The 15,748-nt window shown below is 43.6% G+C and overlaps 1 protein-coding gene across 6 annotated transcripts in view; it reads right to left on the reverse strand.

The window, feature by feature from the left end:
* Positions 1-15,748, reverse strand: part of RIC1 (RIC1 partner of RAB6A GEF complex) — a 169,254-nt gene that overhangs the window by 26,109 nt on the left and 127,397 nt on the right. For all 6 annotated transcript variants that reach the window (XR_015243406.1, XR_015243405.1, XM_086684870.1 and 3 more), the window contains 7 exons: positions 15,204-15,342; positions 8,893-9,009; positions 7,694-8,422; positions 5,275-5,433; positions 5,050-5,186; positions 3,143-3,429; positions 1,768-1,956 (listed from right to left, as the gene is read on the reverse strand). Coding sequence is in view for 4 of the 6 variants with exons in the window: in XM_086684870.1 (XP_086540996.1) it covers positions 1,768-1,956; positions 3,143-3,429; positions 5,050-5,186; positions 5,275-5,433; positions 7,694-8,422; positions 8,893-9,009; positions 15,204-15,342 (1,757 nt within the window). In the remaining 2 variants the exon portion in view is untranslated. The remainder of the gene's footprint in view (positions 1-1,767; positions 1,957-3,142; positions 3,430-5,049; positions 5,187-5,274; positions 5,434-7,693; positions 8,423-8,892; positions 9,010-15,203; positions 15,343-15,748) is intronic.

The following is a 15,748-nucleotide window of genomic DNA, read 5'->3' on the forward strand; positions in this document are numbered from 1 at the left end:
AATCACAATGTCTGACCCTCTCACCTGGATCTTGGTCCTAACCGTAAAAATATTTATGACATTAGGAAACAACTGGAATTTAAATACTTACTGGACATTTGATGGTTTTAAGGAATTACTGTTAAATTGTAAGAGGAATGATAATGGCATTATGGGTTTGTTTTTTTAAAGATTCCTTTTAAAGGTACATACTGAAATATTCAAAGATAAAAAATGGCACGTCTTGGATTTGGTTCAATAATACAGGAAAGGGAAAGTGGCTCAAACAAATCTGGTCATGAATTAATAACAGAAGCTGGGTAACAGACACATGGCAGCGGGGAGGCAAAGGTTCCATTATACTATTATCTCTAATTTTTAAATTTGAAATGATCTCTTTAAAAACTTTTCTTAAAAAAGCAGTGACACTACCTCATGTCCCCATTTTAAAAAAAGGCCCAGAAAATAAAATCGTTGGCAAGGATGTCAAGAAACTGGAATGCTTTAAAAAAGCAAGCAAGCAAGCAAGCATTGGTAGACAAAAAAACTGGAATGCTTTGTCAATGCTGGCGGGTCGACAGTTGCTCAAAAGCTCAAGAGTAGTAACCCTGTGACCTGGCACCCCACTCTGGCCCAGAAGAACTGAGAGCCGTATCTTGAAGAGCCAGTGCACGCTCAACGTCCGCTGCGGCCTTGTTCACAGGAACCATGAAGTCAGAGCAGCCCCGTGCCCAGGACAGGGTAGATGGACGGATAAACAGGGTGTGGTGGTCTACACACGCTGCCACAGGGGTGAACTCAGAATGTCAGACAAAGTGCACTAAGCCCGAGTCACAGAAAGACAGAAACCGTACGATTCCACTCACAAGAGGCATCTAAAGTAGTCAGATTCCTAGAGACACCACAGTGGTCGCTGCCAGCACCGGGGAGGGGTCACTGGGGACGCATGTTAGCCGGGAAGAGCGAGCGAGCTCTGGAGGTTGGCTGCACAACCATGTGAATGTACCCGACGCTACTGAAGTTTACACATGAAAACGGTGGAGACGGAACATACTGTGTGTATCTTCCACAATTTAAACAAAAGGAACGGCAGCCACAAGCTTCTCCACAAAAGCAAGTTCATGAAACAGTGAGGACGGACTGAAAATCAAACACCGGGCAAATGCTTGGCCATTAAGAAAACCGCCAACACTCAGACCACCTCCTACTCACACACCCCTGTAACTCTAAACCCAACAACGTGAGTCATTTTAAAACTTCTTCAACTTTCGACCCCCCCAGTATGGATGCCCGCACTCAGTTTCTGGTGAAGGGCCAGATTATTAGGCTCTGAAGACTAGGAGGAAAAATTAACGCTATTACATTAACACTCACAAGAGAACAAGAAAATTTCCACAAATTTTATCAGTAAAATAAAAATTAGAAGATAACTGACTACAATTCTGTATGACCCAAGGCTACTTATGACAAGAATGGTATTCCTTACATGAGCGTAACAGTCTGCTTACTTCAAGTTCAAGCTTAGTGTTTGTTTCATCAAAATCAAGTGCCAAGTTTCATGTTATCAGCGCTAACCTGGAATGACAGTTTACCTGCGTTATCCATCTAAAATACAGCAAAGGATAGTTAAGGCCAGTGGGCCTTGTTCTAGTAACTATCCCCTCTCTAGCAGATTCTCATGACTGACCCTCAAGGACCTATAATGAAGGAGTAAGGCTCTATTTGGGGCCCTAAAGCACAAAAACCTTCCCAGGAAAGTGAAGAGCTGAGACTTAAAATGACATGTACCTTTAGTAGATAAAGGTGACAGGAAGGCGTCTTGCATTTGTGGTCCATGGGATGAGGCCGTGTCTATCTCATGGTGGGTGGGGCCGATGCTGCCGAGCCAGCTCTGACTTCGCTGTACAGTAGAGACCCCAGCGTCCATCTCGAGGTTTAGAAAAGGGTCCGCTGACTGAGACTTCAGCAGCTGCTCTCCTGCCGCAAGGCAGGCCCCAAAACGAGAAAGTGGCAATTCGAGATGCACGCAGTAACATTGCCAATTGAGTTATTTCAGCTTCTCTTCCCCCCTACTCCCAAACACTGAAAGGTCAAAGCTAATTACTGTCCTACACTCATCACCCCCACGAACCTGGGACGAGGACCAAAGGGACGGATTGACTAGGTAATGCCGTCTGACAGTCTCCCTCACTGTGGCTCTTACCAGCACTAAACAGGATTTATTCTGTTCATTTTTTAAGTGATTTTCCTTGGTTCTTAAAATGAGATGAAGTTTCCAAATGCCTTAATAAAAGGTTTTTGTTTGGATTTTCATGAGTAATAATGATTTAGAACAGTTTTCTTTAAAAGACCTGAACTCCTGCTTCAGATTCTGGGTCTCTCTCTCTCTCTCTCTGCCCCTCCCCTGCTTGCACTCACTCACTCTCTCAAAAATAAATAAAACAGTAAAAAAATAAAATAAAAATTAAGAAAAGGGGGGGGCACCTGGGTGGCTCAGTCAGTTAAGCGTCTGACTTCGGCTCAGGTCATGATCTCGCAGTTCGGGATTTCGAGCCCCACCTCAGGCTCTGTGCTCACAGCTCAGAGCCTAGAGCCTGCTTCAGATTCTGTGTCTCCTTGTCTCTCTCTGCCCCTCCCCAACTCGCGTGTGTGCACACGCACTTTTTTTCTTCTCTCCCTCCCTCAAAAATAAACATATATTATCTTTTAATTTTTCTTTCAACAAAACAGTTCCACTTTGTCTTCCCCTAGATTAGACAACAGCCCAAGTCCTCAAAGATGCATTTTTACCACTTCTCTGGAACGTCCTATCAGATAAATCACAATTTGGCTTTTCAGGTCCGTGACTAACCCATTCCATAACTTCCCACAATAAGGTAAGTGTGGTAGCAGTTATATTCAGCCAGTTTTCAACTTGTTGATAATCTGTTAACAGTGGCTGGATTTACAAATTAAACTTCAAGGTCACAAGACTTAGAGACCTAGTTCTACTTTATTTACATCCCTGGTCAAATGGTGGATGTTCCAATGATGTGCAAAAAGTTGGTTTTATCTGTTCCTGACTTTAGGGATGAAAAGACTTCCGAGAATATCGACTAAACAAAATGTCCAGATACTTGCAGTGAAATACAACTCTTGTCCAAGTGACACGAGCTTGCGTTACCTGTTCGGTATTTTCCATTCTTGAAAGGAGAGCTGACAGAAGAGGCTGGGGTGATGGGAAGTGGCCACAGGAAGTCTTTGTGGAGCCTCTTCAGGGCCAGCACAAAGTTGTCCACCCGCGCGGCTCGGGTGCGCTCCTTGCACAGCCAACTGATGAGTTCAAAGCCCAGCTGGGCTGCAAAGCAGCCGAGGTCCTTCAGCCGAACTTCTTCTAAGAGACGCCGGGCGTGTCTCCAGAGCATCATATCAATGTACATGTTCTCAGCACAGTCACTGTCTTTGCTCCATCTGTAAGTGGGAAGACGAGAAACCTGCAGAAAAACCATCCCTGGAGGGCTCCGCGTAGTTCTATGCGGTAGGAACGATCATGCGGAGAGGGAGGGAAGGGATCCAGATCTAAGTGCCTGACTGAGGATAAAGGACCACGGCTTTCCTCCACGTGATACAAGCTGCCGAACGTACGTGGAACACAGCAGACTTTTAAAACATACTTGTAGAATGAAGTATGGAATAGGAAAAAGAGGAGACAGACACAGCCAAACCAGGAGGAGGGTGGGGACTGGTTGAAGGAAAGAAAGAGAGCAAATCATGCTGTAGTCGAAGAGACCAATGAAAAGAGGCAAGGAGATCAGACCAAAGAAACTGAGGAGACGCAAGGCGCCATGAAGTCTCTCCAGGGGAATGGGAGATAAGCAGACACATAAACATACAACCGATGTTTAAAACTTTGCAGCTTGGCTGTATGCAGTTCTACTCACATGGGCTGATGTGGGATGATCGGTTTGGTAACTGGGTAATGTGGTATCTTCATGAGAGGCAGCACTGGAAGACTCTAGACTCAGATCTGGGCTCTACCTCTCAGTTAGTTGTGTGAACATAACCAAGTTTACAGTCTGGGCCTCTGTTTCTTCACCTCTACAACGTGTGTTAGCAACAGTGTCCACCCTTACAGGTTGTAAGGATGAAAAGACATATGCACGTAAATGCTTAGAACCAGGCACATACTGAGCACTTAATATGTATTAGCCAGTAATTATGTTCAGGGTATGGCTGAGAAGCTGCTGTTCACCTGGCAACTGTTTAGAGTATCCTGTGGTTGCATTTTACTTGGACATAGCCCATGACTGTGTGTGTATATGTTGGGAGTAAGGGTGGCATAAATGGCCGTGATAGGAAAACGCAGTAAAATATCATGATAAAAAATGTTCAGCCAGTTCTCACTATGTGTCAGGCACTGTAGTAACCATAAAAACAATATAAAAGAAAAGACTAGGGAAGAGAAAAGAGCCGAGAATGTGGAACAACAGAGGAAGGAACACAGGCACCTCCTCACAAACCAGAGGAAATTCTATTTTATAACGTTCAGTGTGAGTTCACAGTTACCTCTCAGGAGACAGTAACCCATCTCTGTGTGATGTAGGTTTATGTCTTCAGGATACACTTCCCCTTGGCTCTCCCACTGTTTAATGACTTCTCCAATCAAAAGAGTCACAGGAGAGTCAAGTAAATTGGGACTAAATTTTCATTTTTTTCAGCATGAGGTACAGTTGGAAAGAAAGGTAAAAGTATTGACTGTAAGAAGGCTTTCTGACTATGTGCAGATTTAATTACCTTCCTTTTTATTCTGGTCCTCTATTATCAGGGTAATTGAAAGTTGCCTGCATTCAGAATGGGGACACAGGACCTCCTCTAGGACAAGGAACAGAAACTGTACAGAAAGTAATGAAGTGAAATACGGCGGAAGGAAGAAGGGAGGCCTTCTGTGTGGTCTTCAAGCCTTTCACAAATGGAAGAAGGAAGTGCATTTGGATCAAATGGTTGTTTTCATAAGATCCAATTTACAAATGCCCTGAAATGCAATGTGCCACAGAATGCCCTAACAGCAGTGACAGCTCATTATTCTTTTACCTTTTCCCAGAAGGGCCGGATGGCATACTCAGTGTTTTCTGTAAGCTGAATTTACTAGCAGGAACATTCTCAGCTGACTGGGACAAACTGATGCTTCGATTCCTGAAGAACTCAAATCCACCACTTGAACTGGGTTCCTGTGATCATACACGATGTGCAGTGCAGTTAGAGAAAGGTGCCATGGAGGTGTGTGGTCTAGAGAAGCTGTGCAATTCTGCAACCGACCTGAGCTGTAGGTGTGGATGGAGGGGTCTCAGATTCTCCAGAGCCAATGGCTTTAAGGAATCGAATCATGTGTCGACATAGGTCCCACTTGCCTTGTTCCAGGGCTGTGTTGAACAGAAGGGTAGCATGTTGCCTACTTACTGCCGGAACTTCCATATTCTACAAAGACAACCAAAGACAAGCATTCCTTTTGTACGGCAAATTATTTGGGAAGTGTGAGCAACTCTTCATCTCCACCGTTTCTGAACCAGAGAAGGAATGCAGCCACAATGCTGTAGGGGAATGTTTAACAGTAACAAGAAAGGGACCAATATAAAGGACGATGCAGGGAAAAGCGAGGCAAGCTCTCGGCTGGTGTGCTATAAATATGATGTTCTAAACTCCCGCTGTATTCCAGATACCTCCCATAAACCTGACCCGCATCCTCTCTTCCCTGGTTCCTACGGACTCCGCAAAGTACTTACACCATTCCCATCTTACGGATGAGGAAACAGGGTTTAGGAACTTAACGACCAGCCGAAAAGCAACAACACAAATCTGGGTTTGCCTGACTCCAGAAAGCTCAGGCCCACCTCTCGTGGCAGGTTGTGGAGGCTGTGACAAAAGTGCTCGTGGCTCTGGGCAACAGTCTGCAGTTCTGCTGCACAGTGGGCCTCAGTGATTCTTCCACAGGTGTAACCTCACCGCCTACCTTGGCCTTCAGGGAAAGGCTAATCTGACTGTAATTATTATCTGACAACCCACAAAAATGACGGAACTGGGAGAGAAAACGTTTCCAATTCCATTGTTCGGGAGGTCACTGAAAGTCTAAGGGGCGACCTAAAACAAAAAACAGCTGCATCTATTTTGTTTCTCTTTTTAACATTCTGTGGCTTTTTTTAGGCTAGCCAAGGAATCACAGAATTTAAGGGCCATCCAGCTTCCACTGGACTGTTTCCTCTGGTTCCGATCAGTGCTTGTGAAGTAAATAAGCACACAAGAAATGTGCTCCAGGCAGAGTTTAAAACAAGTTTATGATCAGCTTCTCAGATCGATGAAAGTGCAGCCTGTCAAATGCGTATGACACTGATAAGAACAACAACTGCGAAGCCCTTTTGTCAAACACACAGTGGAACCAATTTTCAGGAGTCTCAAAGAAGTCCTTCATTTGAGAAGAACCGTGTGCTGCGAGGGTAATTACTGTGGCCGGCCCGAGTCTTCTCAGCTTGCTCTGGGGAGCCCAGCACAGGTGCTCTGCCAGGACCCACATTGCAGCCACAGTCCCGCTCGGCAATTCCGCACGTGAGGAAACACGATGAGCCTGCAGGAGGCTCAAAGAGCTCCAATTAGCCGATACTAGCCCAAACCTGTTAATATTATTATTATTATTTTTTTTAATTTTTTTTTTAACGTTTATTTTTGAGACAGAGAGAGACAGAGCATGAACGGGGGAGGGTCAGAGAGAGGGAGACACAGAATCTGAAACAGGCTCCAGGCTCTGAGCTGTCAGCACAGAGCCCGACGCGGGGCTCAAACTCACGGACCTTGAGATCATGACCTGAGCCGAAGTCGGCCGCCCAACCGACTGAGCCACCCAGGCACCCCAAACCTGCTAATATTAAAGATAACTCTTTATTATTACGTTTCCTATGTAACAGATGTTGTTGTATGTATCATACTATATATATGTAGTATATACTACTACATTGTCTATATAATAATATACAATATTATTCAAAACAATACCATAAACTCAATCGGTTTCAGGCCTACTTATGGACAAACAGGATTTTTAAAAAATCTTGCAGGGGCACCTGGGTGGCTCAGTTGGTTAAGCATCCGGCTCTTGGTTTCGGCTCAGGTCGTGATCTCACAATTTGTGGGTTCAAGCTCCGAGTGGGGCTCTGTGCTGGCAGCACAGATCCAGCTCGGGATTCTCTCTCTCCCTCTCTCTCTGCCCCACTTCTGCCTGCACTCTCTCAAAATAAAGAAACTTAAAAAAAAATCCTTGAAGCATTACTTCATGACATTCAAAAAAGTTTTCTGGGGCGCCTGGGTGGCTCAGTTGGTTAAGTGTCTGACTTTGGCTCAGGTCATGACCTCACAGTCTGTGAGTTCGAGCTCTGCATCAAGCTCTGTGCCAACAGCTCGGAGCCTGGAGCCTGCTTCAGATTCCACGTCTCCCTCTCTCTCTGCCCCTCCTCTGCTCGCACCGCTGTCTCTCAAAAATAAAATAAAAACATTAAAAAAAAATTCAAAAAAGTTTTCTGACATCATTTGAGAAGGTTAAGTTCTTCAAAAAGAAGATATAAAATGAACAGAGAACCAGCCTGTGTCAGTCCCTTTAACACAAACATTGTCGACACAGGATATTTCTTTTTTCTCTCTCCTGAGTTTAAGCTCATTAAGTCTTGTACCTTTATGAGAAGAGAAGTGTTACCTGTAAGATAATAAGGTAAGAGGCAGCTGTGTCCAAGTCCTGAGCCATCAAGCATTCCTCAAACAAGTCCTTGGGGTTTCCAACGGCTGCAAAAAGGTAATTCCACAGGGCATATTCAGTCTTCCTGGCACAATGAACAACCGTCTGCAGGAAGAGGGGGAACTCGGTGATGAATTTTGCCACAGTGGGAAGCAGAGGGTCGGGAATGGGTTCCCGTGAGGTAGCTTCTTCCTCCAGCACTTCGTGGAGCATGAGCTCCAGCACGTGAGGGAAGTAAGGTAATGCAGCGCAGGACTGGGCCAAGAGCAAGGCCTGCTCCCCAAGGTTCCTGACCAGCAGCTGACGCAGAATGTGGTGGAGGTAGATCTGGGAGGTCCTCTCCACGACACAGTAAGGGAAGAGCACCTCCAGCTGTTCCCGAGCACTGTTCCGCGTGTACAAAGAATCATAGAGCAAAGTGTCATTGACAGCACCAAGGACTAACGCGTCTTCAAACAGAACAGCCAGGGGGTAAATATTGATGTGGAAAGGCAGCATGATCCGCTGGGACAAGAAGGAATGGGGCTTGCGGTGATCCCTGGGGAAGAGAGGGAGCCAAACTTTCATCCCTGCACCTCCACAGCTCAGCCACAGGGCCTCCAGAAGGTGACGCTTTTGTTTATTTGCTCGGCACGTGGTCCAGACATTTTCAACAGACTGGGCCAGTACAACGGGAGGACAGAATGGCAGCTGCAAAAGCAAAGACCAGAATCAATCGTCTTCCTACTAAATCTGCACATTCTGAAGTTCCTAGGTGCCAGTTTCTGAAGTCTTTCAAAATGACAGCACAACTTCTTTTGGGAAAATTAGGGGACTCTATTTAGAATTAGAGTTAATGAGGGTACCTTCCTTCCTTTCAAAGTATGTGTATTTAAATCTAAAATCAAGACAAAACCCAAAGACCCCACACTCTTCATCAATTTATCCTACTTTCCCATTAGAATTAGCAAATAATAATGCCTAAGCGTTACCATCGGGAGCATGGAACATATAATTGTTGCAAAACGTTCTTATTTACCCTTGGCAAACAGTCTTCTACCTAGAAACTTAAAGGCTGATATTACACGTCTTCCAGTTTCCAAGTCACAAGACAATACTCTCCTCTTAAGTTATTTTATCCCTTCATCCTTAATGTTCTAAACGACTTTTATTTTACTCACAAGCTTCCTTTGGTTAGGGTGACTGTCCTTCTCCCGGATCTGAGGCCCCGATCTGTCCCTCTGCATCATGATGAGCTGTCCTGCGAGATTTAGCATAATGCTCTCTGCATCGCGAGCCTGAAAGAAAAACTGAAGTCATGCTAATCCATAGGTCTGCAGCATCCCCCACCCCCCCCAATCTATACGGTTTACAGGTGAAACCACCAACAGTGTTTACGGAGTGTGCACCGTGCACAGCAGTTCTGCTGGGCAATGTGGAGAACAGGCTGCTTTCTGGCCAGGGTATAACCGACCACACTGCAATTCAGGAACAGTACAAATGAATGTAAAACTGAGGGCAGAGCTGAATTATCCTGATAAAATGAGGAGAATTTCACAAGCTCATAAATGTGAGAGACCTTTCAGTGACCTCGCTGGCACAGCCACAGAAGGCTTACAGGGAGAAACGGGCTTGAAGGGTGAGGACACCCGGGAGAAAGGGAAGGGGCTGGTTCTCCAGATGAAGAACATCACGTGAATGACACCGAGACAGAACATTTCTTTTGGGAAAATGAGAACAATCTGACTAGATTAGGAATATTATGGGAAAAACATAAAAGAGACCTTCAAGGAGGGCTTGGAAAGCCAGGTTTAAAAACAAGGCAGAAAATAAGCCACTACTTATGATTCTTAAGTAAGAGAGTTATTAAAAATTCTGAGTTATCCATTATCCAGGGGCACCTGGGCAGCTCAGTCGGTGAAGCATATGACTCTTGATTTCGACTCAGGTCATGATCTCACAGTTTGTGGGTTCAAGCCCTATGTCAGGTTCCGTGCTGACAGTGCAGAGCCTGCTTGGGATTCTCGCTCTCTCCCTCTCTCTCTGCCCCTCCCCTGCTCACATTCCCTCTTTCAAAATAAACGTAAAAAAATTCTGAGGTACTGGCAGACATCATGGGTGTTAACTTCAGGAGTGAATGAAACAGTCTGCCTTTTCATTATGGAACATTTCAATCGAATCCTAAAGTAGGACTCCCCATTAAAAACCCTCTCACCTGGCTGAAGGTTGAAAAGCATTGTTTTACAGCGAAATCTCAGATATCAAGATGTTTTCACTTGTAAAGAGGAAGAGCATTTTAGTATTTTGATTTACCAAACCTCCCCCCCCCCCCCCGTCAAAAAAAACCAAAAAACAAAAACTCACAGACACCACAGATATGAAAGGCAGGAAAAGAGAGAACTGAATCAAAGAAGATTTCAGGCTGTCACACCTAGGGGAAGTGCCAGGTACCACTGACAAGTTACAAGGAGAAGGTAATAAGGAAGGGAAAATTGAACGGTTTAATTTCATCGCTCGTTAAATAAACGTGAAAGAACCTGAAGACTTGCAAGTAAAAGTGTGGTCAGAGAGGAACGGAGTTCAGAGCAGCACGCCAGAACCACAGTGAGCTGGTGAAGTGAAGGAAGCGGACGAGCTTCCTCAAGCGAAGGATGCAGGACTGGAAAGCAGCCGGTGGCCAGAAGGGACAGAGGAGCACAGCGTGACACACACCAGAGAAGGGAAGAATTTTAGGAAGGAACGGGTGGGATTGCATCCCAGCTTGAGGCCTGCCGACAGGATGAATTTAAGCTGTCGTTATTATTTAGGGTCCAGTCAGAAAAACAGCACAGACACCCTACGTATGCTATTGCAAAGCAGTTACTCCAAACGCTCTTTTGTACTGGCTTTCCGACACTACAGGGACTGCGTATAAGAAATGGCAAGACGGTCCAGGAGATTCATGGGTTTTGTCACTCACTTTTTCTTCAGACTGTGTCCAGGTAGAAAATAAATGTAATAAGAACTATTATTGGGACGCATAATTCAACTGGTTCAGCCGATTAAGCATCCGACTTCGGCTCAGGGCATGATCTTGCTACACTATTCATGGGTTCCAGCCCCACATCGGGTTCCGCTGACAGCTCAGAGCCTGGAGCCTGCTTCAGATTCTGTCTCCCTCTCTCTCCCTGCCCCTCCCCTGCTCTCTCTGTCTCAAAAATAAAAATAAAACACTTAAAAGAAAAGAAATGCTGTTGATTTACAAAAAAGTAGAAATTAAAAAAATAAAAAGACAGTATCTCCAAACAAGTGCTACAAAGACTGAGAACTTTACTTGGAAAGAAGTTGTGGTTCTCAATTTAGCACAGAAAGACATGACAACTAAAAACTGGATTATCTTTCCATAACACATGAGAAACAACATATAACATGGAGGTAGGAGAAGGAAAAATGGAAATTAAAAGATGCGTGGCAACTGTAAGAGCTTGACCGCAGAGGACAAAGAAAAATGAAGATGCAGTCCCAAGAATCAGAACAGTGGGCCCAGGGACTGGCACAGAAACTCCGTAACACTTCTTAGGAGGACCTACTGCAATTCACCACAACATGACTAATGTTCACAATGACCATTGTGGAGTGTTAAAATGGGCAAATTTCACTACAGTTTACATTACCTCACGAAACAAATGCAACCATTTCTCTTAACTTCATTCGCATCCATGCATTCAACATTTTCTATACTACAATATGTAAGAACAGATGACTGCAACAGCACTTTCAAGCAATTTTAATAAGCTTTTCAGAAACTTAACATAAAAGCAGGGACTACATGTATCTCCCAAATGCCAAATTTGAAAGAATCAAACATACCATCCCTTACCCTAAAAACTCTCTGGCAGATGATTCTTCTTAGGAGCTTCAGAGACAAGGAGCCCCTCTCTTAAGGGAGGCCATCTCACTGTTTTTAAACAGTTTTCGTTGTTGGGGTTTCTTTAATCTTTAATATTGAATCAAGACATGCCTTGCTGTAGCAATCTTGGTCTTCCCTCTGTGCAAGGAGTAATCAGTCTATTTCCTACTACATTTCAACTTCTTAATCTGCTCTTTACCACATTAGATCTCTTCCCTTTGTGAAAGGCCCTCTTTGTTAACTTTTTAAATTCCAATTAACATAGTGTTATATTAGTTTCAGGTGTACAGTATAGCGAATTCAACATTTCCATACATCACCAGGTGTTCATCACAAGTGCACTCCTTAATCCCTGTCGTGTATTTCACCCATCCCCCACCTATCTCCCTTCTGGTGACCATCAGGTTTGTTCTCTACAGTTAAGGGTCTGCTTCTTGGGGGGTGCCTAGGTGGCTCAGTCGGTCGTGCGTCCAACTTCGGCTCAGGTCATGATCTCGCAGTTTGTGAGTTCAGGCCCTGCGTCGGGCTCTGTGCTGACAGCTCCGAGCCTGGAGCCTGCTTCAGACTCTGTGTCTCCCTGCCTCTGCCCCTTCCCTGCTCATGCTCTGCCTTTCTCTGTCTCTCAAAAATGAATAAACATTTAAAAAAAAAAATTTTTTTTTTAAAAGAGTGTTTCTTGGTTTCTTTTTCCTTGGCTCATTTGTTTTGTTTCTTAAATTCCACATATGAGTGAAATCAAATGGTTTTTGTCTTTCCCTGACTTATTTCACTTAGTATTATATTCTCTAGATCCATCCATGTTTTTGCAAATGGTAAGATTTCATTTATGGCTGAGTAATATTCCATAGTATATATCACATCTTCTTTACCATTCATCTATCACAGTGGATACTTCCACAGTTTGGCTATTGTAAATAATGCTGCAATAAATATGGGGGTACACATACTCCTCTTAGTGTTTTTGTATTTTTTTGGGTAAATACCCAGTAGTGTGATTACTGGACCATAGGGTAGTTCTATTTTTAACTTTTTAAGGAATCTCTGTACTGTCTTTAACAGTGGCTGCACCAGTTTGCATTCCCAACAACAGCACATGAAGGTTCCCTTTTCTCTACATCTTTTGTCAACACACATTGTTTCTTGTGTTTTTTGTTTTAGCCCTTCTGACAGGCGGGAGGTGATGGCTCACTGTGGTTCTATAATTTCCTGATGATGAATGATGTCGAGCGTCTTTTCATGTGTCTGTTGGAAACGTCTTCTTAAATGTGGTACCCAGTATTGCTGGCGCCACTGACTGCATGCTGTATCTGGGAACTACGAGGAGTCCCTTTATCTTCCTTCATACGAAAACTTCAAATGTAATCAAAAGCATAGAGAATAGTACAACGAACCCCAAGATTCCCATCACCCAAATTCAGTTATTCAAGATTTGCCACATTTGCTCCATCCATCCTTTTTTTTCATTTATTATGCCAAAGTATTTTAAAGGAAGATATGCTATTTTACCCCTATACGATGCATCTCCAAAGTACTTGGATATTTGTCTAGATAATCATAATGCCAGCACCACATCTAATAAAATCTACAGGTATTCCTTAATGTCACCTGAGTGGATATCAAGTATCTCTAATTGCTTTACAGTGTCTTTTTAAAACAAATTTTTTAATGTTTATTTTTGAGAGAGCGAGAGAGAGCGAGAGAGAGAGAGAGCGCACGCGCGCGCACAAGCGTGAGAGAAAGCATGCGTGCAAGCAAGCAGGGGAGGGGCAGAGAGAGGAAGACACAGAATCCAAAGCAGGCTCCATGCTCTGAGCTGTCAGCACAGAGTCCGACGCGGGGCTTGAACCCATGAACTATGAGATCATGACCTGAGCCAAAGTTGAACCCTTAACTTAGCCACCCAGGTGCCCCAATAGTGTCTTTTTATAGCCAGTTCGAATCAGGATACAAATGAACTTAGCACTACATTTGATTGTTACAGTTGTAAAGAATTCTTTAGAAGAGTCTCCCCTTACTTTGTTCCCCCACATTCCTATAGAATGTTCTACATTCTGCTTCCTTGTGGTGATAAACTAAACCTCTATTCCTGTATTTCCTATGAATGGAACTTGACTCTAGAAGCTTAGCTCAGAATTCAGGTACAATTCTTCATGTGAACTAATGTTGCATCACCCCGGGGAAGCATACTACACCTGGTTCTCCCACTTGTAGTCATGCTAACGTGGATTAATAAGACTTAGATATGGCCACCTCATCTCCTCATTGTGAAATACCCCATCAACCTTTCACCTGATCACTGTCTAAATCAGTTATTTCCACAGGGGCTACAAAATGGTGATTGTATAATTCTTACCTTCCTTTCACATCTTTCAGCTTCAATTCTTCTGCAAAATAGAACTTTTCCTTATTACTATGATTCTCTGGCTATCATGAAATATAGTCTGCAGAGGAAATGGGATCTAGATTTTAAAGAAGATGAATGGAAGTGCCTTAATGGGAAATAAAAGACTAAGAAGACAGAGATGACAAATAAATCTACATAGAGTTTTCCTTTGAAAATGAGTTCCACATTGACACAAACTTTGGAAACCATTTGTGTAACAGAAGGAACCTTGGGGGCACCAGGGTGGCTCAGTTGGTTAAGGGTCCGACTTCGGCTCAGGTCATGATCTCGCAGTTTGTGAGTTCAGGCCCTGCGTCGGGCTCTGTGCTGACAGCTCGGAGCCTGGAACCTGCTTCTGCTTCTGTGTCTCCCCTTCTCTGCCCCTCCCCTGGCTTGCACTTTCTCTCTCTCTCTCAAAAGTAAATAAACATTAAAAAAGTTTTTAAGAAGAAGGAAACTTGGAATAGGAAGTTTAAAATGTCGGTTTAATCACAAACTAAGGCATTATGTTTTCTCTTTCCTTACAGTTGACTAATCATGCGTTTGTATTTTATGTTCATTCCACTTCTTTCCATCTTTTTCACTGGCAAGTTTGGGTCACTAGCACCCTCCACTTAGATCGTTATAAGGGCCTCTCGGCTCCTCTCCCTATACCCAGTTTTGTCCCACTCTGGTTCATTCTCCTTCTTACGGTTAGACTGAACATTACAAAGCTTAGATCTAATAATATCCAGCCTAAGATACTTTATAGACTTCCTAATACAGCCAGACTTTAAGATAAAGTCCACTCACTCTGAAGTTCTTCCAATTCCCTGAGTGTGTAAGCTTCTCTCCTACCTGTGGGCCTCTGCGCTACTCTTCTCACTGACCTCAAATTCCTACTCTTAGAGAACTACCACTCACCCTTTGGGTTTCAATTTAAATGGTACAGAAATCTCTATCTAGACTATTCCAGGTTTTTGTTATATACTCTCAGGGTGACCTATACTACTTTCTGGTATCTGTATCACAACTGTAATTAATTATGTACACAATTACTTCTGGATTGTCTGAACAAAATCCCAGTTTGTTTAGTTTGCCACTATAACCCAGTATCTCCATAGAAGGACATGTTAGACACTTAATATTTATTTGCTAAACAAATAAATAGTTGCTGGTATCACCTTGAAATGCTATAAACCGAGATGAAACTCTAGAAAGCTCTGACAAGGGAACGGTACCTGCTGTGGCATTTTCAGGGTGATCCCATTCTCTGTGCTCACTGATGTCAGAGTGACAGACACCACAAGGAAAGGGTGAGGAATGTAGCGCGACATGGAGACTTCTTGAAGAACCTGAATACCAGCTGTAGTGGTGGGACTGCAAAAAAAGAGAAAAATACACCTCAACGTGAAGGCTAACGAGTTTTTTGTTTTCCTTTCTTGTCCGCTATTAACAGTAGTAGATTTCATGCTTATGGGTGATCCAAATGCCTTCTCCTTCTCATTCCCTCCTCCCCAAATATCCTTTAAGCAGTAGACTGGTGAGGTTGACATATACAAAAAACACATACGGAAATGAGGGAGAAAGAAAGGAAAGAAGGAGAGAAAGACCTCGGAAAATTAGGAAAGGAAACTAGGAAACAAAAATAGGAATAGCTTAGTTAGTTGAGAAAGGATACGGGTTCTATCTGAGGCTGGTAAAATTTCTTAATTCTTATCTTTACAGTATTCCTCAATCACTAAGCTATTTCAGCAAATACACACTTCACGACTATTTTAAAAAA

Source organism: Puma concolor, chromosome D4 (genome assembly GCF_028749965.1).
Source record: "Puma concolor isolate L17-30 chromosome D4, mPumCon1.1.hap2, whole genome shotgun sequence".
NCBI lineage: Eukaryota > Metazoa > Chordata > Mammalia > Carnivora > Felidae > Puma > Puma concolor.